This window comes from Sapajus apella, unplaced genomic scaffold, assembly GCF_009761245.1.
Source record: "Sapajus apella isolate SASKATOON/1434 unplaced genomic scaffold, GSC_monkey_1.0 scaffold11, whole genome shotgun sequence".
Lineage (NCBI taxonomy): Eukaryota > Metazoa > Chordata > Mammalia > Primates > Cebidae > Sapajus > Sapajus apella.
In genome coordinates this window covers 41,120,690-41,145,176 of record NW_022436951.1, presented here as the reverse complement: position 1 = coordinate 41,145,176, position 24,487 = coordinate 41,120,690, and the positions used below count along the sequence as shown (strand labels likewise).

The window sequence follows — 24,487 nt, the reverse complement described above, 5'->3', positions numbered from 1 at the left end:
CGCCACCTGCTGGCAGCTCCCTGGGATTTCCACAGGAGGATGCTGAGTCAGCACAGCGGCGACAGAGCTGACGGGGTGTGTCGCCACCTGCTGGCAGCTCCCTGGGATTTCCACAGGGGGATGCTGAGTCAGCACAGCAGCCGGCCAGCCGACAGGTCACACAGCCACCGAGGCGCGATGACACCGAGGGGTTTTAAGCTCTCGGACGCTCACGGGATCACCGGCCAGAGGCCAGCTTTCCACAAGAACTGGACGCAAGGTCCTGCAGGTCCCTCGCAGGAGGAGTGACCCTTGCTCCAAGCCTGCCATAGCGGGCATCTCTACGATACCGAACGCTGCCGCCTGGGCCGGCCTGCCATGTAGGCATGCCCTTTCAGGCAGGGGCACTACCGCCTGGGCCAAAGACTGCCCTGGTGTAACTGTTTTTCCCTGAATTCATGCTCTGCACCGACTGCTCTAGACATTCCTCCGACTATAAGGTATAATTATATACATAAAAGGAAATATCTGAGTAGTAAGATATTCTTCAAGCACTAACTGCTCCCACTGTACACCAATATATGATTATATATATAAGATTATATAAAGAAAATAACTGAGCAGTAACACTGTAAGATATTCTTCAGGCACTAATTGTGCTGGGGTTCTGCTTAGCTCTCCTTCCTTGATGCCCAGAAGGGGGGTTACCCACACAGGACACGCTTGGCTGTGCGACAGACATGGGGAAGCCCACGGGACACCAGCCCCCATCCACTCAGTGGAGGGCTCAGGGCACCCACAACAGAACACACTGCAGGCCATGCCTGGGCCATGTCCGCCCACACCGGCCAGATGCCTCAGAAAGCACCTCAACTTGCAGGGTACCTGGACACCTGGCCCTACAGTCAACCCTGGGAACACCCAGTCCTGTGGTCAGTCCCCAGGGTGACTGTCCGGTGGCCACCAGCCAGGATAGGCTGCAAGGCTGCCATCTGGGGCCACGTGAACCCATGTCCCCTCCACATGGGACGCCTGTCCCTCTGCTACAGCCACCGGGGTAGCCCAGGGCTGGGCCCAGGCAGGACACCCAGGCAGAAAGAGCCGCATCCCTTCCAATGGAGAGGGTCGGGGAGGCTGCTCAGGGCAACTTGGCTGAGAAGCAATATCAGCTCTCGAGAGCCCACCAGCTCCCTGACGCCGCTGCCCTTCAGCCTTTTCCCCCGAAACCACCCATAGGGACACGGGGGGCTGGCGCGGCTGCACTGGATTTGGGCATCTGTGCCTGCGGCCTGGCGCTCCATGGCCGCTGAGGCCGAGGGTGCTCCGGGGCTGATGCCCTGACCCCGGCCCGCGCAGGAGAGGCCCAGCACCCTGTCCAGGGAGGAGGGGCCTCCTAGGCCCCCGGGACAGAACAGCAGTTTCCCAGTCATGACAAGTAGCATCTTGGGGACCACCACGACTGCTCCTTCCTATCACCGAATTAAATTCTTTCCCAAATACTGGTCAAATAGCCATGTTGGGTCGTACACTGTGACATATGTGTAATGTCATGGTGATGTAACTTTACACGTGTCACAGTGCGATGCATTGTGTATTAACGTGTTCCCGCAGGGAAAGCCCTGAGCATCCCTAAGATGTAGAAGGAAATGGCCCCAGCACCATGTCAGGGTCCCCAACCCAAAGGTCCAGTGACCTGTGACGAGGGCTGCCACCAGTTCCCTCTGCAGATATCCTGATGGGGGGCATGGGGTGACAAGGCCCCCCAGGGACTCACGTGTGCAGAGGGGCTGTGGAAGCCCTGCCCTTGTGACTGGAGGGTCCTCCCGAGCCCTACAGAGCCTGCCTGGGTGGGACATGGAGAAGCTCGTGTCAGGGCCTGGGCTCAGCCAGGCGGGCGTCTCCCAGCCCAGCACTCCCGCCCTCACTCATGCAGATCCAGCCTGAATCTGCCATCATCCTCCACACTCAGACACTCGACATCAGCTGAACATTGCAGACAAAACCTCACAGCCATTCACATGCAATCACCCGGAGGTTAATCCACAGGGGAACACTCCCATCCCCACAGGCCCTGCAGAGAGGCATCGGGTGGGTGGGATTTTATCCTCTCATGACCTAAATCCAACAGATTAAATATTCATACAGAACAGCATGAACTAAAAAAGAATCAGGGGCCCGGGGGTGGTGGCTCACACCTGTAATCCCAGCACTTTGGGAGGCTGAGGTGGGCAGATCACCTGAGGTCAGGAGTTCGAGACCAGCCTGGCCAACATGGTGAAACCCCATCTCTACTAAAAATACCAAAGTTAGCCAGGCATGGTGGCGGGCACCTGTAATTCCAGCTACTCAGGAGGCTGAGGCAGAAGAATCACTTGAACCTGGAAGACGGAGGTTTCAGTGAGCTGAGATTACGCTACTGCACTCCAGTCTCCAGGGTGCACCCAGGGTGCACCTCCAGGGTGACAGAGGGAGACTCAAAAAAAAAAAAGCGAGAGAGAGAATCGGACCCACATCTATCCCGAGGGGAGGAAAGGATGCTGGTGGTAGTGTCTCCATCCGATATAAATCCCTTCTGCTTTAGAGGCCCTAGAGGCCACATGACATAATCTCCTGATTTTATAGATAAGAGAACGTGGGCTCCAGGCAGTCAGAGCCTAGCACAGAACCCACTTGGGCCAGGCCTGCAGCTCCCAGACTAGAGCTGCAAGCCAGCCCAGGAAGCACGGGCGAGCGTGGACTGGCACATGCCGGGGCCAGGCAAGTGTGGACTGGCACACACCGGGGCCGGGGCCGGTGCTTCCATCTCCAGAACCTCAAGAAGCAGAGGACGTGTGTTGGAATACATTACCTGATTCCGATGCTTTGCAACTTGCTCCAGACACTCTTCCGGTAGAAAAAGAGCCTGTTCTTCTGAAACGTGGTCTCCGTGACATAAAAAAAAGATCTCAGCAGCTCCACCACGTACACACCCAGCAGCCAGTGCAGAAACTTGGCCAGGATCTCCTCCCGCAGACGGTGCTCTGCAGCCGGAACACTGCCAAGCCCTGAAATGAGAAGGACGTGGCATATCCAGCTCACCGCAGGGCCTGGCGACCCCAGCCCACACCGGCACCCTCCGGTATGACAGCCAGGGAAGCCCGGTAGGTCCGGGCCGAGATGGCCGTACACGGGACCCGGAAGATAACGCAAAGGAAACGTCAAGTGTCCTGTCGGTGATGCTCCCACCAATGACGCCCTACAATGACGTGGTATGGGACACGCGGTGCTTTGGTGATATCTCATCACACTAATTTCACCTTTCCTTTCCTTTTTTAACATGGCTACTGAAAGTTTTTTTTTTTTTTTTTTTTTTTTTTTTTAGATGGAGCCTCGCTCTGCGCCCAGGCTGGAATGCAGCGGGGCAATCTCCGCTCACTGCAACCTCCAACTCCCTGGTCCAAGCGATGCTCCTGCCTCGGCCTCCTGAGTAGCTGGGATGACAGGCACGTGCCACACCTGCCTAAAATTTTTGTATTTTCAGTACAGACAGGGTGTTACCATGCCTGTTGACCAGGATCATCTCAATCCCCTGGCCTCATGATCCACCTGCCTCAGCCTCCCAAAGTGCTGGGATTACAGGCGTGAGCCACCGCACCTGGCCCTAGAAATTTTAAGATTATCCACATGGCTCACGTCATGCTCCTGTTAAGAGACAGCGGCTCGAAGCCTCACCCTCGGTCCTCTTGGTTCCCTCGCAGAAGGGAGGAAGCAGACACTCCTCCACACGCACCGCCACAGCGCTGGCGCCACACCGTGGGTTTGCGCATTTTCAAACTTGCCACCCCAGAGCCACCAGATCCCGACACACTAGGTTTTCCAGGCTAAGCCAGGCCGAGGGAACGCTGCTGTCACTTGCTGGCTGAGGAACACCCAGGGTTTTCCAGGCCGAGTGGACACTGCTGTCACTTGCTGGTTGAGGAATGCCCGGAGTTTGCCAGGCCGAGTGGACACTGCTGTCACTTGCTGGCTGAGGAACGCCTGGAGTTTGCCAGGCTGAGCCAGGCTGATCGGATGGTGCTGTCACTCCCTGGCTGAGGAGCGCGGCCACATGGTACTCTGGACACTCACAGGCTGAGACGACCACCCTCCTCGAGCGTCTCCACACCTTCATCTGTGCATCAAAAGCAGAAGTCCCGGACGTCTGGATGCCACGGGGCCATGGCACGGGTGAAGCTGGGGTTTGCCAGCAGTAACAAGATAGAAGAACCACACAAAGACAAGGGAGGGGACCCCAGCAGGCGGGTCTGAGACTTAAGACAGGGAACAGAGGGGAAAGAAAGGGACGGGGTCAAAGCTAAAGAAACACTGAGCTCAGAAACAACGCTAATAATGTTTAGTTTGTGGGGCGTCAAGAAGCCCAAGACACAACTAAGGGAAACAGCACAAAGGTTGGGGGTGACGACCAGCGATAAAACACACTAAGGCTCTTACTGCTCAGGACAAGGGGAGCAACGTGTCAGACTTCATTTAAAAGATCAGGGTAGGCCAGGAGCGGTGGCTTGCACCTGTAATCCCAGCACTTTGGGAGGTCAAGGCAGGTGGATCATGAGGCCAGGAGATTGAGACCATCCTGGCCAACACAGTGAAACCCATCTCTACTAAAAATACGGAAATTAGCCAGGCACGGTGACACGCACCTGCAGTCCCAGCTACTCGGGAGGCTGAGGAATGAGAATTGCTTGAACCCAGGAAGCAGAGGTGACAGCGGAGATCGCGCCACTGCACTGCAGCCTGGGCGACAGAGCGAGGCTCCATCTCGAAAAAACAAACAACAAAAAGCTCAGGGGGTAACACTGAGCAGAGGAACGAAGTAAATCCCGGTAACACTGAGCAGAGAAATGAAGTAAATCCCTCCTGACTGGGAGGCAACGACGGGATCAACGTGCACTCGGCAGGAAGAGCGCCCTCGGAGGCTCAGGAAGTGCAAACTCGGCAGGAAATGCGCCCTCGGAAGCCCAAGAAGTGCAGACTCGGCAGGAAGAGCGCCCTCAGAAGTGCAGGAAGTGCAAACTCGGCAGGAAGAGCATCCCAGGAAGCCCAGGGAGTGCAGACTCAGCAGGAAATGTGCCCTCAGAAGCGCAGGAAGCGCAAACCCGGCAGGAAGAGCGCCCTCGGAAGCGCAGGAAGAACAAACTGGTCAGGAAGAGTGCCCTCGGAAGCACCGGAAATGCAAACTCCGCAGGAAATGCGCCCTTGGAAGCGCAGGAAGTGCAGACTCGGCAGGAAGGGCACCCTCGGAAGCGCAAACTTGGCAGGAAGCGCACCTTCGGAAGCGCAGGAAGTGCAAACTCAGCAGGAAGCCGAGAAACAGGGAATGAGAACACGGAAAGGCAAATGGAAAATCAAAGTGCATGGACAGGTCTCTAGTGACGAACAATGAAAACAAATCAAGTTATCCAGCTAAACACACACTGTCAGACTGGACTGGAAATTCACCTGCGTGCTATTAATAAGACACACCTACAGTATAAAAACATAAAAGTGTTGAAAATTAGGCCAGGCACAGTGGCTCACGCCTGTAACTCAGCACTTTGTGAAGCCAAGGTAGGTGGATCCCTTGAGTTCAAAACTTTGAGACCAGCCTGGGCAACACAGCAAGACCCTGTCTCCAGAAAAAATTTAAATTTAAAAATTAGCTAGGTGCAGTGGCGCATGTCTGTACTTCCAGCTACTCAGGAGGTTGAGGTGAGAGGATCACTCAGGCCAGGAGGTAAAGGTTACAGTGAGTCTTGACTGCGTTCCTGCACTCACCCTGGGCAGCAGAGCAAGATTCTGTCTCAAAAAAAAAAAAAAAGAAAGAAAGAAAAGGAAAATATAAATTAAAGACAGAAAACCAACACAGCAGGAAAATACTAATCAAAAGAAGCCCAGGGTGGCAGCAGTAAGAGCAATTCACAAAAAGAGTTACTAGATTACTAGAGACAGAGAAGTCTACAAAAGATTCACTCATCAGGAAGGTAAAAATTCTACCACAGGCATGCACCTAATAATGCCCCACACAAATGCCACCAAACGAGAAGAAATGAACAGACCCATCCCCCAGGTGAGGGACTTGGCCTCCCTCCTGCAATTTCATGCATCTAGAAGGAGAAAGAAGCTTTGTGCAGGGCCTTAATAAGCTGGATATAGTGAACATGGCCGCTATCTACAGGATGTCAAGTACACAACGGACATTTCTGGAAGCCACCCACACACTAGATCACAAAGCAAGTCTCCACAAACTTCAAGTTAATTGGTATTACACAGACCACTAGACAACTGAGTTAGACGTCAATAACAACATAACTTAAAATACTCTATGTATTTGGACAATAATCTTAAAACTCACTGATCAAAGAAATAACAGAATAAGCTAAATAATACTTAAAAGGGTCTGATATCAAAATTACTTCACATCAAAATACAGGGTGCACAAACAGAAAATCAAAGAATAAGAACACTTAGAAGTATTAACACTATTAGGTATTTTAAGAACTCCTAAAAGTGACTGAAGTCAACATTATTTCACATCAAAGTGCAGGCTGCAGCTAAGGCAGCGCTTAGAGGAAAATGCATAGCTAAACTAAGAAGTTAGAAAGGGAATGAAAGAATAAACCAAAAGAAAGCATCTATTGCAAAGACAGAAACATCAGAGGTAAATTAGTGAAATTCAAAACAAAGACCCAGAGTTAAGTCTGACGAAGCCGGGCTGAGACACTGGCCCTCGATGTGGGTCTCAGAGCAGGAGGCGGATGGAGACACTGCAACCTGTGGCTGGATGTCAGTCCACGTGAGGGGTGACTGGAGGCAGATCCCAGCCTCAGCAACACGCCAAAGGTGCCCAGAATAAGGTAACAAGGGTTGCCGCCCACCCAAGGGGGGCTGGGCGGAGGGGGAGCTTGGGAGAAAACAGGACAAGTGAGGGTCTGAGGCGCCTGCTTTCCTTCTGGCCGCAGAGAACCCTTCTGGGATGTCTCCAGCAACACTTGGCAGCAGACACAGGCAGCCTGGCAGTCTAGCCTCGGCATGGGGTGAGCTGGGAGAGGAATACTGGCAGCAAGTGTGTGGTGGGAATGGGGGTGGCCACGGGGGTGGGCAAGCCAGGCCAGACAGAGGCAAGCCGGACCTGAAGCTGTGGCTGCAGCGCCAGGCAGGGGGGAAGTGAGAGCCTGCAGAGTCCTGTGTCCCGGCAGCAACGTGGAAGGACAAAGGGACCAAGAAGAGCCCAGGATGAGGAAAGATAGGCTTGGGGACCAGCACGGTGCCTGCACCATTTATCCAGGCGACAGGCAACTGGTGTGGCTGCGGCCACAGAAACAGCAGATGTACAGAGGCACAGCACAAGAGAGCAAAAGCGACATCCGGGACCGAACCTCACTCACCCCACACAGGACAGGGACACCCGGGCCTCACTCACCCCACACACAACAGGGACACCCGGGACGGAGCCTCACTCCCTGCACAAGCCAGGGGCAGATTGTGACCTCATCTAAAATCAGAGAACAGCAATGATGGCAGCAGATTCCTGACCAGAGCACTCAACCTCTCCTCCCTGAAGGAAGCTAGAACTCGAAAAGCAAGAACAGGTAGCATGACTGCTTATCCGACTCTGTGTGGCCACCTGAGCCACAGCAGGTGGCAGGGAACTGCTGTTCAACAGGTTTGGGACTTTCAGTCATGCAAGACGTAGCAGTCTGAGTGACCTGTTGTAGACACCAGGCCAAGTTAGCAATTCTGCACTGTACACAGAAGATCGTGTTAGGAGGGCCAATCTCATGTTGTATGACTTTTGTCATCATAAAAAAGAGCCCCAGGAAGGTGGTCACCCTCCTCATCTGCACGGCTGGCCCCGGGACCCTGAGGGAACCTGAACAGCAGCTCGGCCGCAGGAAGCTACGCAGCCACCGTGCCACGGTGCTGGCAGAACAGCCGCACAGGCCGCTGCCACGAGGGTCTTTTGGAGCGGGACCAGGAATGAAAGCCCTCACCACAGGCAACTCTAATGAGCAGGCAGGGTGGGCGGACAGCTCTGCAGACGTGGTCTCTGCCACGGCCCTACTTCCGGAAGTCTTCAATGTCTTGGGAGTTTGTGGGGAGGTGGGTATCGGGACCTGTTCTGACTGCCACTGCAGGGCCTGGGAGTGCTGGGAGCCAACAGGGGGGTGGAGCAGAGGTGCCTCCACATCAAATCCAGAAAAACAGAGCGGGGACATGGCAGGGCCCAGCAGCACTGTCCCCTGAACACCCACAGCACTATCCCTCCCCTGAGCAGGTGCAGCCATCTGCGGTCCTCTGCTCCCACGTGGCCCTCTTCATTCCTGCGGACAGGACCGGGACCTGTGCTGGAGGACAGCCTTCTTTATCCCCTCCCTCTACCCTGCCCTGGCAGAATCAACGCACCATTTTTTTGTTTTATTTTTGAGACAGAGTTTCAAGTCAAGTTTCAAGTTTTTAAGTCACCCAGGCTGGAATGCAATGGCACCATCTCAGCTCACTGCAGCCTCCCGGGTTAAAGCGATTCTTCTGCCTCAGCCTCCTGAGTAGCTGGGATTACAGGCACATGCCACCATGCCCAGCTGCTTTTTGTTATTTTTAGTAGAGATGGAGGTGGCCGTGTTGGCCAGGCTGGTCTCGAACTCCTGACCTCAGGTGATCCACCTGCCTCCGCCTCCAAAAGTACTGGGATTAACAGGCGTGAGCCACCGCACCTGGCCATCAACACAGTTAAATCTTAAATACAAACCTGCGTATTGGCTGACCATGTGCACCTGCAAAACCCTTTCCTCCCACCCTCAGGAAGAGGGAGTTTTTGTCCTCAGCTCCCTTTCCTAGCCTTGAAATCACGAAGGGGATTATAGGTAACCTGCAGGCACCCTGCCAAGAGTGTCTGTGCTTCCACCGGCTTCCCCCCATTGCCAACACCCCAGCTCCACAGCACGCCCCGCCCCATCTGTTCACTGCTCCGGCCTCAGCGCCTGGAAACTGCATGTCGATAAAAAACCTGAAGGTGAACCTCATAGGTTTATGCAAACTGGACAGGAGAGAGAGCAGAGGCAGAAATCACCACGTCCACTCGACGTCCTGAGCAAGAAGCCACGTGTGCCCACGTGATGATGGAGACAAGAGGACCAGGGCTCTGCCTGCCCCCTTTTCTGAGCCCCTACTGCATTGAGCCCTGGGGCCTGGGACCTCGACGGCCACCCCCTCCTCACCTGGGCTCCTGCGCAGCCAAGCGCAGTCACGCACGCTCATCTTCCAGGTCAGCTCCTGCAGCGAGATCTTGGCATGCTTCCCCAGAGAGATGAACTTCTTGGTGTTCCTGAGGAAGCGACGCTCGTTGTGCCTGGAGCCCCAGAGGCCGGGGGGCACCAGCCGGCGCAGGCAGGCCCGCAGGAAGCCGTACACCTGCCAGGGGCTGCTGTGCTGGCGGAGCAGCTGCACCAGGCGACGGGGGTCTGTGTCCTCCTCCTCGGGGGCTGCCACAGAGCCCAGGGGCTTCTGGGCACAGACACGGGCCGCCGGGGTGATCGCAGTCCGCAGCGGGCAGTGCGTCTTGAGGAGCGCCCTGTAGGGGCACCGCGCGTGGTTCCCAAGCAGCTCCAGAAACAAGGGCCGCATCTGCCAGTAACGCTGGGGCAGGCGGGGCAGCCTGCGGGGCGTCCCTGGCCTCGAACCCAGAAAGATGGTGTCCAGGAGCCTGCGGGCGCCGGTCAGGCTGGGGCGCAGGGCGCTGAGTAGGAAGGAGGGCCGAAGCCGCTCCTGGGCACCCGAAGAGTAGAGGAAGTGCTTGGTCTCGGCATACACCAGGGGACAAGGCGTGTCCCGGGGCTGCGGTGACCGCGATGTGGATGGGGGCCCCAAGCCGGGCTGGCGGCCCACTGATGGGTACGAGTGGCATGCGCCAGGGGCTTCCTCGGCGGCTGCGGCAGGTGACACCACACAGAAACCACGGCCGCTCGGTCCACGCGTCCTGCCCGGGTGCGCCCGGGATCCCTGCTCCACAGGCGTCCGCTCCGGCTCCGGAGCAGGCCCACACCTGGGCCTCTTGGGCCATGGTGGACTTACACTGGCGCTGCCCCGGCGCCTTCTCGCACCCGGGGCTGGCAGGCCCAGGCGGACCCCGGGCTCCGTGACGCTGCTGCTCCAGGTCCGTTCGCGTCCCAGACCCCTTCGCGTCCCAGCCGCGTGTGGCGCGGGCCGGGGCTCGGGGTCAGCACGGAGCTCGTACAGGGGCGGCCCGCACACCTGGTAGGCGCAGCTGGGAGCCACCAGCACGTAGAGCGCGCAGTGCGCCAGCAGGTAAACCAGCACGTCGTCGCCCAGGCGGCGCAGCAGCAGCGCCCACGCCCCGCTGCCGCGCAGCGTCTCCGTCACCGTGTTGGGCCGGTAGCTGCGCACGCTGGTGGTGAAGGCCTCGGGGGGGCCGCCGCCGGCGCCATCCAGCAGCGCGAAGCCGAAGGCCAGCACGTTCCTCGCGCCGCGCTCGCACAGCCTCTGCAGCACCCGGGCCACCAGCTCCTTCAGGGGGGACACCTGCGGGCGGGGGAAGCGCCCTGAGTCGCCCGCCGGGGGTGCGCGCGCCGCTCCGCTCCCACCCCCCGCCAGACGCGGACCCCGGGCGGCGCACCTGGTGGAAGGAGGGGGCGGCGGGGGGCGGCCGTGCGTCCCAGGGCACGCACACCAGGCACTGCGCCACCAGCGCGCGAAAAGCCGCCGGGTCCCCGCGCTGCACGAGCCGCCGGCCCTCGGGCCCCAGGCGCCGCACAAACGTGGCCAGCGGCAGCACCTGGCGGTAGCGGCTGCGCAGCAGGGAGCGCACGGCTCGGCAGCGCGGCGCGCGCGGCATCGCGGTGGACTGCAGGGGCCGGAGCGCGGCCTCCCACGTGCGCAGCAGGACGCGGCGCGGGCAGCCTCCAACCTGCGCCCCGAGAGAAGGCGGGGCCGCGGAGAGGAAGGGGCGGGGCCGGAGAGTGAGGGGCGGGGCTGCAGGGGAGGGAAGGTGCTGGGGGGGCGGGGCTGGAGGGTGAGGGGCGGGGCTGAAGGGGAGGGGCGGGGCGGTGAGGGCCGGAGGGGCGGGGCCGGGGACCGGGAGGGGGGCGGGAGGGGGCGGGGTCCGCGCGGAGTCGGCGGAGCTGGGAGGTGAGGGCGGGGGTGGGCCGGGTTTGGGGAGCCTGGGTCCCTCTCCCTCCGCCACGCGGGCAGCGCGGTCCCGGGCGTCTGCGCCCGCGAATCCACCGGGAGGCCGGCCTGGCCTCGACCGCGCAGCTGCTCCGTGCGGACCCGGGGGTCTGGGCCGCGCTTCCCGCCCGCGCGCCGCCCCCGTTCGCAGGGTGCAGGGACCCCAGCGAGGGCCCCGCAGAGAGGGGTGGTGTCGGCCCAGGCGCGGGGTAACCCGGGGGAGGGGCGGTGGCCCTGGCACAGGTGCATGCGGCGCTCCCCTCATCGCTTTCGCAGATGGGCCTGACCCCGAGAGCCAGGGCTGCCCCCGCTCCGGACTGGGGGCGTCGGGAAGGAGCAGGCGGCGGGCTCCGGGCACCGGACGCAGGGCGCCAGGGGAGGGCCGAAGCGCATAGACGCGGCTGGGGACGACCCCCAGGGCGCAGCGCTCCCGGGACAGGCACGCGGGGCTCCCGGGGCGCCTCCCTACCCGCGGGCAATACTTCCCCACGACTTGGTCTCCTTTTCTCTTTGCAGGTTCTCAGGCCGCGAGGGGTCCCCACCACGAGCAAACCACCCCAGATCTGTTCATCACCCACCGGGGCGGTCCCGTCGAGGAAGGGTGGGACATGGAGTCAGGTGCTCCTCTGGCCCCGCACTGGGTGCCTCACACCTGCCGTAGCTGCCTTGACCCTGGGCCCCGGCGCGGTGTCTCCCAGCTGAGGCCAAACTCAGGTCACTCCCGCCTGCAGAGGGAGGAGGGCAGCCTCGGGGGTCCGGGCACCTGCTACAGCCTCGGACCAGTGAGCCAGGAGGCCCGACCCCCAGCCCAGCTGTGGAAGCTACGCAGCCGCTGGGCCCCTGCAGACCTAGGGCCCGGGCACAGCCGAGGACTTCCCCGAACCCCAACTCCAGCTGCTCAAGTTTGGATCGAAGAGGCAAGAAACTTCTGGGTCTCCGGAGGCTTTGCGGGAAGGGTGTAGCTGAGGTCGGCAAACACTGAAATGCTAACAGATGCAACCTTCAATGTAACCTTTCCTGCTTTCCGAAAGTGTCGGCGGAAATTGCTTTATTTATGGACCTAGCATTTGAACAGGCCTCGCGCACTCCCTGAGCCGTCACACTGGCTAGGGCTTCGCCTCACCTTGTAAATACTTAGGATTACAGGTCGCTCTTCCAGAAATCCCCTTAATGAACCCGAAGCCTTTTTAAAGGGCTGTGTTTGTGAATTGTCTCTGCCACTCGGGCAAAGGGGCTGATGTGGAAAGTTTGTTCCAACAAAAGGTAATTTGTAGCTTACTCTGGTCCCCCCAGAGAAACCAACACAGAAAACCTAATTTTAAAAGAGGGAATAGAAGAAACTCAGGCAGAAGATTACACTGGAGTAATTAACACCATGTCCATGGGGAGGAAACGTCTCCCAGCTTTCAATGAAAATCGAAGATGCCCCAGTATTATGGGTGCAGTTAGTCTATCTTTGAAAAGCTGATGATGTCTTAGTCATCACAATGTAAAACATGAAGAATGTTCTAAGAGACCGATTGCCATGGCTCTCGCCTGTAATCCCAGCACTTTGGGAGGCCAAGGTAGGCGGATCACAAGGTCAAGAGATGGAGACCATACTGGCCAACACGGTGAAACCCTGTCTGTACTAAAAATACAAAAATTAGCTGGACATGGTGGTGTGTACCTGTAGTCCCAACTACTTGGGAGGTTGAGACAGGAGAATTGCTTGAACCCAAGAGGCAGAGGTTACAGTGAGCCAAGATCGCACCACTGCACTCCAGCCTGGTGCCTGGCGATGGCGCAAGACTCTGTCTCAAAAAAAAAAAAAAAAGAATGTTCTAAGAAAAACAGATAAACAGATTCTATCATTGGCGTAAAACCACACAACACTTGAGTGGGGTGAGCTTCCTTTCTCAGACCCAGATGTTTCTAAACAGAGTGGATTCTGGGCTGGGCGAGGTGGCTCATGCCTGTAATCCCAGCACTTTGGGAGGCCAAGGCAGGTGGATTACCTGAGGTCAGGAGTTCAAGACCAGCATGGCCAACATGATGAAACCCCATCTCTACTAAATTACAAAATTAGCCAGCATGGTGGTGATGCCTGCAATACCAGCTACTTGGGAGCCTGAGGCAGGAGAATCACTTGAACCTGGGAGGCAGAGGCTGCAGTGAGCCAAGATCCCGCCATTGCACTCCAGCCTGGGCAGCAAGAGTGAAACTGTCTCAAAAACTAAGTAAATAAATAAAATAAAATGGCTAAATAAATCACTCAAGCCTGCCCTTTCCTTTCCCAAAGGCGCTTCAGCCCTGTCCTTGGACGTTTCTGTAAACTTTTGTTTTGAAATAATCCTGGATCCGCAGCGCTTGGGTTTTCTGTTGCTGCTGCAAATCCCCACACTTTGTGCTAGAAGGGCGGCGCGGGTGCCCTCCCGCGGCGTGAGTGCCCTCTTAAGGTGAGGGCGCTCTTCAATGGCACAGGTGCCCTCCTACAACGTGGGTGCCCTCCTGCAGTGATGATACCCTCCTGCATCGTGGGTGCCCTCCTGCAGTGATGATATCCTCCTGCATCGTGGGTGCCCTCCTACAGCGATGGTACCCTCCTGCATTGTGGGTGCCCTCCTACAGCGATGATACCCTCCTGCATTGTGGGTGCCCTCCTACAGCGATGGTACCTTCCTGCATCGTGGGTGCCCTCCTACAGCGATGGTACCCTCCTGCATCGTGGGTGCCCTCCTGCATCGTGGGTGCCCTCCTACAGCGATGATACCCTCCTGCATCGTGGGTGCCCTCCTACAGCGATGGTACCCTCCTGCATCGTGGGTGCCCTCCTACAGTGATGGTACCCTCCTGCACTGTGGATGCCCTCCTACAGAGTGGGTGCCCTTCTACATCGAGGGTGCCCTCCTACAGTGTGGAGGCCAGAGGTCCACGATGGGCCCTGGTGGGCTAAAGGTGAGATGTGCCCTCCTGCTGCAGAGCCCGGGGAGAGTCCCTTCCCCGCCTTTTCCAGCTTCCCAAGGTGCTCACAGGCCTGGGCTTGAGGCCTCTCCTCCCTCTTCAGCCTCTGACTGACTCTGCCTCCATCATCCCGGCTGCCCACCTCTGACCCTGATGCCCGCCTCCTCCCAGAACCCCTGGATCACTTTCCTGGCCTTCGTATAATCCCGAATGATGCTGGATGGTCCCAGGCCGGGTGCGTTCTGTCCATTAGGACGCCGGCATCTCTGGGGCATTATCCTGCCCAGGACACTTGGGTGTGGCAAAGATGGCACAGCCTCCAGGTTCCCCCATCCCCATACCCCGTGGTTACGTCCCCCGTAACTAAGCCAATACTCCGTTAGAACCAGGAACTTCCTGCGTGTTCTCTTCACTGCCGAGGAGCTGTCCGCGGCACCGACGGGCAGTCTGTTTAACCATTTAGTCCACGGACGTTTTAGCAGCGCTTCCCCCACTTGGTAGCTCTTCAAACTGCTGTGGTCGGCTGTGGACGCGAGTTTGTGTGCGACGTGCAGGATCACGTGAATTCCCAGGGCTCCGGGATCAATGTCCAGGAGTGGCAACGCTGGGTCTCTTGGCAAGAGGATGCTTACTTAGCTCTTGTGGAAACTGCCACCCTGTGCTCCAGAGGGAGGGGGCAGGGACGTGCTGGGCAGAGAACGGTGGGTCCCCGGCGAGGGCTCCAGCCCCGGCCTGTGCCCACAGACCCAGGTGAGGACAGGCGCTCCCACCTTCACAACAAATGTTGCATTTCCCAAGACCACTTGGCCACCGCACGCCCATCCTGTGCCTATAGAACCCCCGAGACCCTAGTGGGCAGAGACAAGTGGCTGGACATGGCGGGGAGCACAGTGGCAGAAGAACATGCTGACGGCCCGGCAGACACCAGGAGAGCCAGAGCGCCTGGAAAGGGAGGCCCGGGCGCAGCCGGACACCGGGAACTGCACCTGCCACAAGCCAGGTTGAGGCTCAGAGGAGCCGGTCTAGGAGGCGCAGAACCTCCTCCTGTCAACACATGTGAGTGTTGGGGAAGGAGACAGACACCCAACGTAAGGAGGAACTGTGCGAGCCACGTTGCTGAGACAGGCACAGCAGGTGGTGGGGGGGAGGCGATGGTGCTGGGACACGGGCCCACCCGGGGCTGCTGCAGATGCTGAGTCCTGGAGACACTGAGCCCTGGAGGCAGAGGGTGTGGGGGCACAGCTGGCCTCAGTGTGGCATCCCAGGGTGAGTCTCCAGGGCAGATGGCTCCCTCGGGAAGCAGCAGCCAGTCCCTAGAACCTGGGGGACTGCCTGCCGGGACAGCCTCGGGGTCCTCTGTCCCCAGGCTCTCCTAGTCTAAAGGATCATACTGTCCCAGAATGCCATTGTCACGCACCTGCTGGCTGAAAGCAGCCTCGTCTCCCCTGTCTCTGTCCATCAGGAATATGGGCAGGGCTCTTTGGGTCCAGTAAAAGAATGGTGTTTGTACTGAGTTTGCGGTGGTTTGTCCCGCCTGAAGACGTTGCTGGAATCGTTGTTCAGTCCTTAGTGGTGAAGACGTATCATGATGGGAATGACGGTCCCCATCAGTGGAGTGGTGTCATTGACACGGCCATTGCATGCACACGACCTCCTTACCCTCAATGCCCCAGGGGAGTGGGCAGGCAAGGGCCATGTCCGTTCCCAGAGGTTCCAGGCTCCGTGACTTCCTGGGCTGGTGTGGGCGGGTTGCCTAATGCGGCAGCCCCCAAGGGGGTCGGTCAGCGGTCCTGCTGTCGGCCACCCAGGCCTGGGGATGCTCTCCCTGGCGGCTCTGCCACGCTCATGATCCTGCCGCCTGCCCCTCTCCTCGTGTACCTTCCCTTGCACCATAAGCCACCTTATGAAAACCAATAAAAAGTACTTAGGGCAAAAAATCCCTCTGAATGTGGTTATTAAATCCTTGGCCCTTGGCAAACATAGCTCAGTTCCTGTTTTACGCCTTTGGATTTCTGCACTCCCGAATGCTATTTGATGAAATTTGAGAAAATAGTAAGATAAAATTATCCATTCGGACGCTGAAAGGTTGCATTTACTCATGGAATTAAGTCTTTCAACCCCGCCGGCCCTGTCTGCTCCCAGACACATCCCGGTTTGTCATTAAGCCAGGCACAGACTCCTCTCCCCTGGGCGGGCATCTGTGGAACCCTTTGCAAGAGGATCCTCAGCAGGGGCTCAGAGAAGCTCTGTGGGGTCGCTCTGTCCTGATCAGAAACCGCGAGGGCAAGAGAGGGAAAGAGGAAAGAGGTAAACGGCCACGGAGCCAGGCATCTGGTTTTGAGGGTGCTTCCGTAACTTTCTGTTTTAAACAGGACACCTAACTCAAGCTTCGTTCCGAATACACCTTGATCACTGCTTAAGATGAAAGAAAGATTTAAGCCCCACTTCCGGTGCCCTTGACGGCTCTCCCCAGGTACGCGCCGTGGTGAGCCAACCTGGGTTTGTGCAGGAAGCTTCTGACTTCTTCCCTTCCCGCTGGCCGACCGCCTTTTCCAGGCAGATCCAAAGCAATCCTTGAAGAGCATAAGTAAGGGCACTTCATGCCTTGCTCAGCACCCGAGCCAGCGCCTCGTCGCCCCTCCTCACCCCAGCCTCCCTGCCCTCGGGCCATCAGGCCTCTGCCTCGTGCCTGGGTCCTGGGCAGGGACCCTGGAGGATCTGAAGTGGCTCCAGTCCACAGAGCCACCTGCTTCGTGCCAGGACTCTAATTCTTCCTGGAGGAAATCAGCAACACTTCTCGTTTCAGGATGGAGTCACACAGATTAAGTTTAACCAAACCTGAACATACAATCAAAAATCTCCAAGCACATGAGAACAAATTGGATGAGAGGCGGAAGAAAGAAGAGAAACACAGAAACGCAGTGCAGTCACGTATGCGGGTTCTGCAGCTCTGCTTTAGAGAAATCTGTAATGATTGGTAATTAGTAAAGATCACCTTTCACCGCTATTAGCAGTTGTTTTAGGGTTTGTAGAATGGCTCTTTAACTTCTCCCAGCCTGTCTTTGGTTGAATTAAGTCACCTGCAGAGACTATGAGCGACTAACCACAGTAACTTCCACTGCCCCTCCTGGCGTTTCTGCCATTGTGGAGATAACTTTACTTGTCCAGAAGCTAGAAACCCCGCAATACGTTGTGCTTGTTTTAGATTAAGTGGTTAATTACGTTTCATAATTGCTTTAATTTTTAATTTCTAATATAGTAGAGTACATTTTTATAAGGTACATAAAAGTTAAAATTTTAATCTTCTTTTTTGTTTTGTTTTGAGACAGAGTCTTGCTCTGCCACCCAGGCTGGAGTGCAGGGGCGCGATCTCAGCTCACTGCAAACTCCACCTCCCAGGTTCAAGCGATTCTCCTGCCTCAGCCTCTGGGTAGCGGGACTACAGGCACACGCCACCACGCCCAGCTAATGTTTGTATCTGTGGTGGAGACAGGTTTTCGTCAACTTGGCCAGGCTGGTCTCAAACTCCTGACCTCAGGTGATCAATCCGTCTTGGCCTCCCAAAGTGCTGGGATTACAGGCACAAACCACCACACCTGGCCATTAAAATTTTAATTTTTAACATTGTAGGGTTTATATTTATAGGGCACGTGAGATAGTTTGATACGGGCATGTGATGTGTAATAATCACATCCGGGTAAGTGTGGTATCTATCACCTCAAACATTTATCCTTTCTTTGTGTTACAAACAATCCAATTATACTATTTTAGTTATTTTAAAACATACAATAAATTATGTTGACTCTAGTCACACTGTTCCCCACCCCTCTGGGGCCACCTTCTACTCTCTATTTTCATGTCAATTTTTTAAATTTTTAGCTCCCACAAATAAGGGAGAACATGAAACCTGTGTCTTTCTGTGCCTGGCTTATTTCACTTAAGGACATCCAGCACCACCTGTGCTGTTGCAAATGACAGGATCCCATTCTTTTTTATGGCTGCATAGTACTCCATTGTGTATGTGTATCACATTTTCTTTATCCGTTTGTCTGTTGATGGACACTTAGGTTGCTTCCAAGCCTTGGCGGTTGTGAACAGTGCTGCAGTAAATGTGGAGTGCAGTTAGCTGTTTGATACATGGGTTTCCTTTCTTTTGGGTATATACATAGCAATGGCTTTGCTAGATAATATGGTGTCTCTATTTTCAGTATTTTTGAGGAACTTTCAAACTCTCCTCCATAGTGATACTAATTTTCATTCCCAGCAGCGGTGTCCAGGGGTTTCATTTTCTCCACACCCTCACCAGCACTTGTTATTGACTGCCTTTTGGATAAAAGTCATTTTAACTGGGGTGAGGTGGCATCTCATAGTAGTTTTTATTTGCATTTCTTGGATGATCAGTGAGGTTGAGCACATTTTCAGATGTCTGTTTGCCATGTGTATGACTTCTTTTAAGAAATGTCCACCCAGATCTTTTGCTTATTTTTAAAAATCAGCTTATTAGCTTTTTTTTCCCGATAGTTTGAGCTCCTTATATATACTGGTTATTAATCCCTTGTTAGATGAATAGTTTACACATATTGTCTCCCGTTCTGTGGGTTGTCTCTTCTCTTGCTGATTGCTTCCTGTGCTATGCAGAAACTTCTTCACTTGATGTGATCCCGTTTGTCTGTTTCTGCTTTGGTTACCTGTGCCTGTGGGACATTACTCAAAAAGTCTTTGTCCACTCCAGTGTCCTAGAGAGTATTTTCTTTAAGTAGGTTCAAAGTTTGAGGTCTTGGATTTGATCCATTTTGATTTGGTTTTTGTATATGGTGAGAGACAGGCTTCTAGTTTTGTTATTTTGCATATGGATATCCAGTTTCTCCAGCACCATTTATGGAAGAGATTATCTTTTCTCCAAAGTATGTTCTTGGCACCTTTGTCAAAAATGAGTTCACTGTAGATGCATAGATTTGTTTCTGGGTTCTCTATTCTGTTCCATTGGTCCATGTGTCTGTTTTTATGACAGTACCATGTGTTTTGGGTTACTGTAGCTTTGTAGTATAATTTGAAGTCAGGTAATGTGATGCTTCCAGTTTTGTTCTTTTGCTCAAGATAGCTTTGGCTATTCTGGGTCTTTTGTGGTTCTATAAAAATTTTAGAATTGTTTTTTCTATTTCTGTAAAGAACATCATTAGTATTTTAATAGGGATTGCACTGAATCTGTAAATTTGCTCTGGGTAGTATTGACATTTTAACAGTATTTATTTTTCCAGTCCACGAACATGGAATATCTTTACTTTTTTTGTGTGTCCTCTTCAATTTCTTTTTTCAATGTTATGTAGTTTACATTGTAGAGACCCTTCACTTCTTTGGTTAGTTCCTAGGTGTTTAATTTTATTTGTAGCTGTTATAAATAGTATTGCTTTTTTGGTTTCTTTTTCAGATTGTTTGCTGTTAGAATATAGATCACAGGTGTAAACCACTGTGCCTGGCCTACTATGTTTCTTGTATACCTGTTTTTTTGAGGGTTTCATCATGAAGGGATGCTGAATTTTATCAAATGCCTTTTCTGCATAAATGGAAATAATCATATCTTTTTTGTCCTTCATTTTGTTGGCATGATGTATCACATTGATTGATTTGCATATGTTGAACCATCCTTGCATTCCGGGAATACATCCCACTTGGTCATAATGAATGATCTTTTAAATGTGTTGTTTAATTTGGTTTGCTAGTGTTTTTTTTGAAGATTTTTGCATCAATGTTCATTGGAGATATTGGTCTGTAGTTTTCTTTCTTTATTTTTTGTTTTTGTTTTTGATGTGTTTTTGTCTGATTTTGGAATCAGGGTAATACTGGCCATGTAGAATGAGTTTGGAAGTATTCCTTCCTCTATTTTTCAGGATACTTTGAGTAGGATTGGTATTTGTTCTTCTTTAAATGATTAGTAAAATTCAGCAGTGAAGCCATTGAGTCCTGGGCTTCTCTTTGATGGGAGACTTTTTATTATGGCTTTAATCTCATTATTGTTATTGCTCTGTTCAAGCTTTGGATTTCTTCATGGTTCAATCTTGGCAGGTTGTATGCATCTAGGAATTTATCTATTCTTCTAGGCTTTTCAGTTTATCAGTGTACAGTAGCTCATAGTAGCTTCTAGGGATCCTTTGAATTTCTGTGGTAACGGTTGTAATGTCTCCTTTTTCATCTCTGACTTTATTTATTTATTTATTTCCCATTTATTTATTTTATTGCATTTTAGGTTTTGGGGTACATGTGAAGAACATGCAAGATTGTTGCATAGGTACACACGTGGCAGTGTGATTTGCTGCCTTCCTCCCCATCACCTACATCTGGCATCTCTCCCCTTGCTATCTCTCCCCAGCTCCCCACCCCCCACCGTCCCTCCCCTATTTCCCCCCAGCAGACCCCAGTGTGTAGTGCTCCCCTCCCTGTGTCCATGTGTTCTCATTGTTCAGCACCCACCTATGAGTGAGAACATGCGGTGTTTGATCTTTTGCTCTTCTGTCAGTTTGCTGAGAATAATGGTTTCCAGGTTCATCCATGTCCCGACAAAGGACACAAACTCATCGTTTTTGATGGCTGCATAATATTCCATGGTGTATATGTGCCACATTTACAAGAAAAAAATTAATAAGCCCATTCAAAAGTGGGCAAAGGATATGAACAGATTCTTTACAAAAGAAGACATACATGAGGCCAACAAACATATGAAAAAATGCTCATCATCACTGGTCATCAGAGAAATGCAAATCAAAACAACATTGAGATACCATCTCACGCCAGCTAGAATGGCGATCATTAAAAAATCTGGAGACAACAGATGCTGGAGAGGATGTGGAGAAATAGGAACACTTTTACACTGTTGGTGGGAGTGTAAATTAGTTCAACCATTGTGGAAGACAGTATGGCGATTCCTCAAGGACCTAGAAATAGAACTTCCATTTGACCCAGCAATCCCATTACTGGGTATATATCCAAAGGATTATAAATCGTTCTACTATAAGGACACATGCACACGAATGTTCATTGCAGCACTGTTTACAATAGCAAAGACCTGGAACCAACCCAAATGCCCATCGATGATAGACTGGACAGGGAAAATCTGACTTTATTTATCTAGGTCTTCTCTCCTTTTTTATTAGTCTGGCCAAAAGTTTGTCAATTTTATCTTTTCAGAAAATCAACTTTAATTTTGTTGAACTTTTGTATTGTTATCTTTGTTTAAGTTTCATTTATTTCTGCTCTATTATTTCTTTTCTTCTACTAATTTTGGGTTTAGTTTTCTGTTTTCTCTTGCTTTTCTAGTTATTTAAGATGCACCATTAGGTTGTGTTCTGAAGTTTCTCTACTTTTTTTTCTTGAGATGGAATTTCACCCTTGTTGCCCACACTGGAGTGCAATGGTGTGAACTTGGCTCACTGCAATCTCTGCCTCCTGGGTTCAAGTGATTCTCCTGCCTCAGCCTCCCAAGAGGCTGGGATTATAGGCAGGCAGCACCACACCCAGCTAATTTTGTATTTTTAGTAGAGACGGGGTTTCTCCATATTGGTCAGGCTAGTCTCGAACTCCTGACCTCAGGCGATCCACCCGCCTCTGCCTCCCAAAGTGCTGGGATTATAGGCATGAGCCACTGTGCCCAGATTTTATACTTTTTTGCGGGGAGGGGACGGAGTCTTGTTCTTTTGCCAGGTTGGAGTGAATTGGCACAACCTTGGCTCACTGCAACCTGAGACTCCCTGGTTCAAGGGATTCTCCTGCTTCAGTCTTCCAAGTAGCTGGGATTACAGGCACACACTACCACGCCCAGCTAATTTTTGTAGTTTTAGTAGAGATGGGGTTTCACCTTGTCGGCCAGGATGGTCTCAATCTCCTGACCTCGTGATCTTCGGCTTCCCAAAGTGCTGGGATTACAGGTGTGAGCCCCATGCCTAGCCTCTACTTTTTTGATGTAGCTGCTTATAGCTATAAACTTCTCACAGTACTGCTTTTACCGCATACCATGGCTTTTGGGATGCTGTGTTTCCATTATCATTTGTCTTTGTTTTTGTTTTTTTGAGACAGTTTCGCATTGTCACCCAGGCTGGAGTGCAGTGGCACAATCTGAGCTCACTGCAACCTCTGCCTCTCAGGTTCAAGCAATTCTCCTGCCTCAGCCTCCCAAGTAGCTGGCATTATAGGCACCCAGCACCACACCCAGCTAATTTTTTTTTGTATTTTTAGTAGAGATGGGGTTTCAGTATGTTGGCTAGGCTGGCCTCCAACTCTTGACTTCATGATCCATCTGCCTCGGCTTCCCAAAGTACTGGGATTACAGGTGTGAGCCCCACACCCGGCCTATCATTTATTTAAATAAATGTTTCGATTTCCTTTTTAATTTCTTCATTGACTCACAAGTCATTCAGGAGCATATTGTTTAATTTTCACGTATTTGCGTAGTTTTCAAAATTCCTCTTGTTGTTGATTTCTGGTTTTATTCCACTGTGGCCAGAGAAGACGCTTGATATTATGTAATTTTTTTTTTTCAGACAGGGTCTTATTCTGTCGCCAAGGCTGGTATGCAGTGTTGCAATCATGGCTCACTGTAGCCTTGATCTCTTGGGCTCAAGTGATCCTCCCACTTCAGCCTCCTAAGTAGCTGGGACTACAGGCACACACCACTATGCCTGGCTAATTAAAAAAAAAAAATTGTAGAGACAGGTCTCACTATGCTGCTCAGGCTGGTCTCAAACTCCTGGACTCAAGTGATCCTCCCACCTCAGCTCCCCAAAGTGCTGAAATTGCAAGCACAAGTCATCATGCCTGGCCCAGTTTTTTTAAAATTTTTAATGGCTTGTTCTGTGGCTTAATATATGCTCTATCCTTGAGAATGATCCATGTGCTGAGGGAAAAAAGTGCGTATTCTGCAACTAACGGATGAAATGTCCTATAAATATCAATCAGGTACATTTGGTCTATATTATAGATTAAGTCCAATTTTTTTGTTGACTTTCTGTGTGATCTGTCCAATGCTAAAAGTGGGGTGTTGGTCTCCAGCTGTCACTGCATGGGATCTGTCGCTCTCTTTAGCTCTAATAATATTTGCCTTACATATCTGAGTGTCCCAGTGTTGGGTGCACATAAATTCGCTATTGTATTCGTTTGCTTTATTATTAAATAATTACCTTCTTTGTCGTTTTTATACTTTTTGTCTTGAAATCTATTTTGTCTGATATAAGCGTAGCTATTCCTGGTCTTTTTTTGGTTTCCATTTGCATAGAATATTTTTTCCTTCCTTTTGTTTTCAGTCTATGTGTATCTTTATAGGGGAAGCGTATTCTTGTAGGCAACAGATCATTGAGTCTTGTTTTCTTTGTCCGTTCAGGCACCCTGTGTCTTCTGATTGGAGAGTTTAGTCCATTCACATTTAGCGTTATTATTGATAAATAAGGAATTACTCCTGCTGTTTTGTTGTTTGTTTTCTGGTTGTTTTGTGGTTGGCTCTTCCTTCTTTTCTTCCTTCCTGTGCTCCTTTTAGTGAAGGTGATTTCTTCTGGTGGTATGATTTAATTTCTTGGTTTTTATTTTTGGTGTATCTGTTGCATGTTTTTTTCATTTGAAGTTACTATGGACTTATATATACCTTGAGTCTTGCAAAGGTGCCCAGCCAAAAGTTCTTATTAAAAAATACATATTTATATTGAATAACATAAATATAAATATTTATATATTTTTATAATATAAATATATATTTATATTTATAATATACGTGTATTGGAGATGGAGTTTCACTCTGTTGCCCAGGCTGGAATGCACTGGCCCACTCTTGTTTCATTGTAACCTCTGCCTCCCAGATTCAACAACTCTCCTGCCTCAGCCTCCTGAGTACCTGGGATTACAGGCATATGTCACCACACCCAGCTAATTTTTGTGTTTTCAGTAGAGATGGGGTTTTGCTATGTTGGCCAGGCTGGTCTTGAATTCCTGACCTCAAGCAATCCACCCACCTCAGCCTCCCAAAGTGCTGGGATTACAGGTGTGAGTCACCACACCTGGCCTAAAATATGTTTTAAAATATGCTTTCAGTGGGTAAAAAAAAAAATTAATTTAGAATTTTTTTCTTTTGATTTTAAAAAATGTCTTTTATCTTGTGTTGTTTCCTACAGGAAATCTATATTGTTCTCATTGTTTCTTCGTATGTCATGAATCTCTTTTCCCCGACACTTAAGATTTTCTCTTTGCTGCTGGTTTTCAGCAATTTCACTGTGATGTGGCTTTTAGTTTCTTCCTGTTTATTGTGCTTTGTTTCGTTGAGCTTCTTGGATTGCGGTTTTACATTTTTCATCATATTTGAAAATATTTTAGACATTATTTTTTAGAGTGTCTT

At 52.2% G+C, this 24,487-nt stretch overlaps 1 protein-coding gene across 1 annotated transcript in view; it reads right to left on the bottom strand.

Annotated features, from left to right (window-relative positions):
- The window catches only part of TERT (telomerase reverse transcriptase), a 34,241-nt gene extending 23,313 nt beyond the window's left edge, over window positions 1-10,928 (bottom strand). The window contains 4 exon segments of the mRNA XM_032278840.1: window positions 1,164-1,350; window positions 2,759-3,023; window positions 9,210-10,530; window positions 10,625-10,928. Coding sequence (XP_032134731.1) covers window positions 1,164-1,350; window positions 2,759-3,023; window positions 9,210-10,530; window positions 10,625-10,843 — 1,992 coding nt within the window. The 5' untranslated portion in view covers window positions 10,844-10,928.
- Between the last annotated feature and the right edge of the window lie 13,559 nt (window positions 10,929-24,487).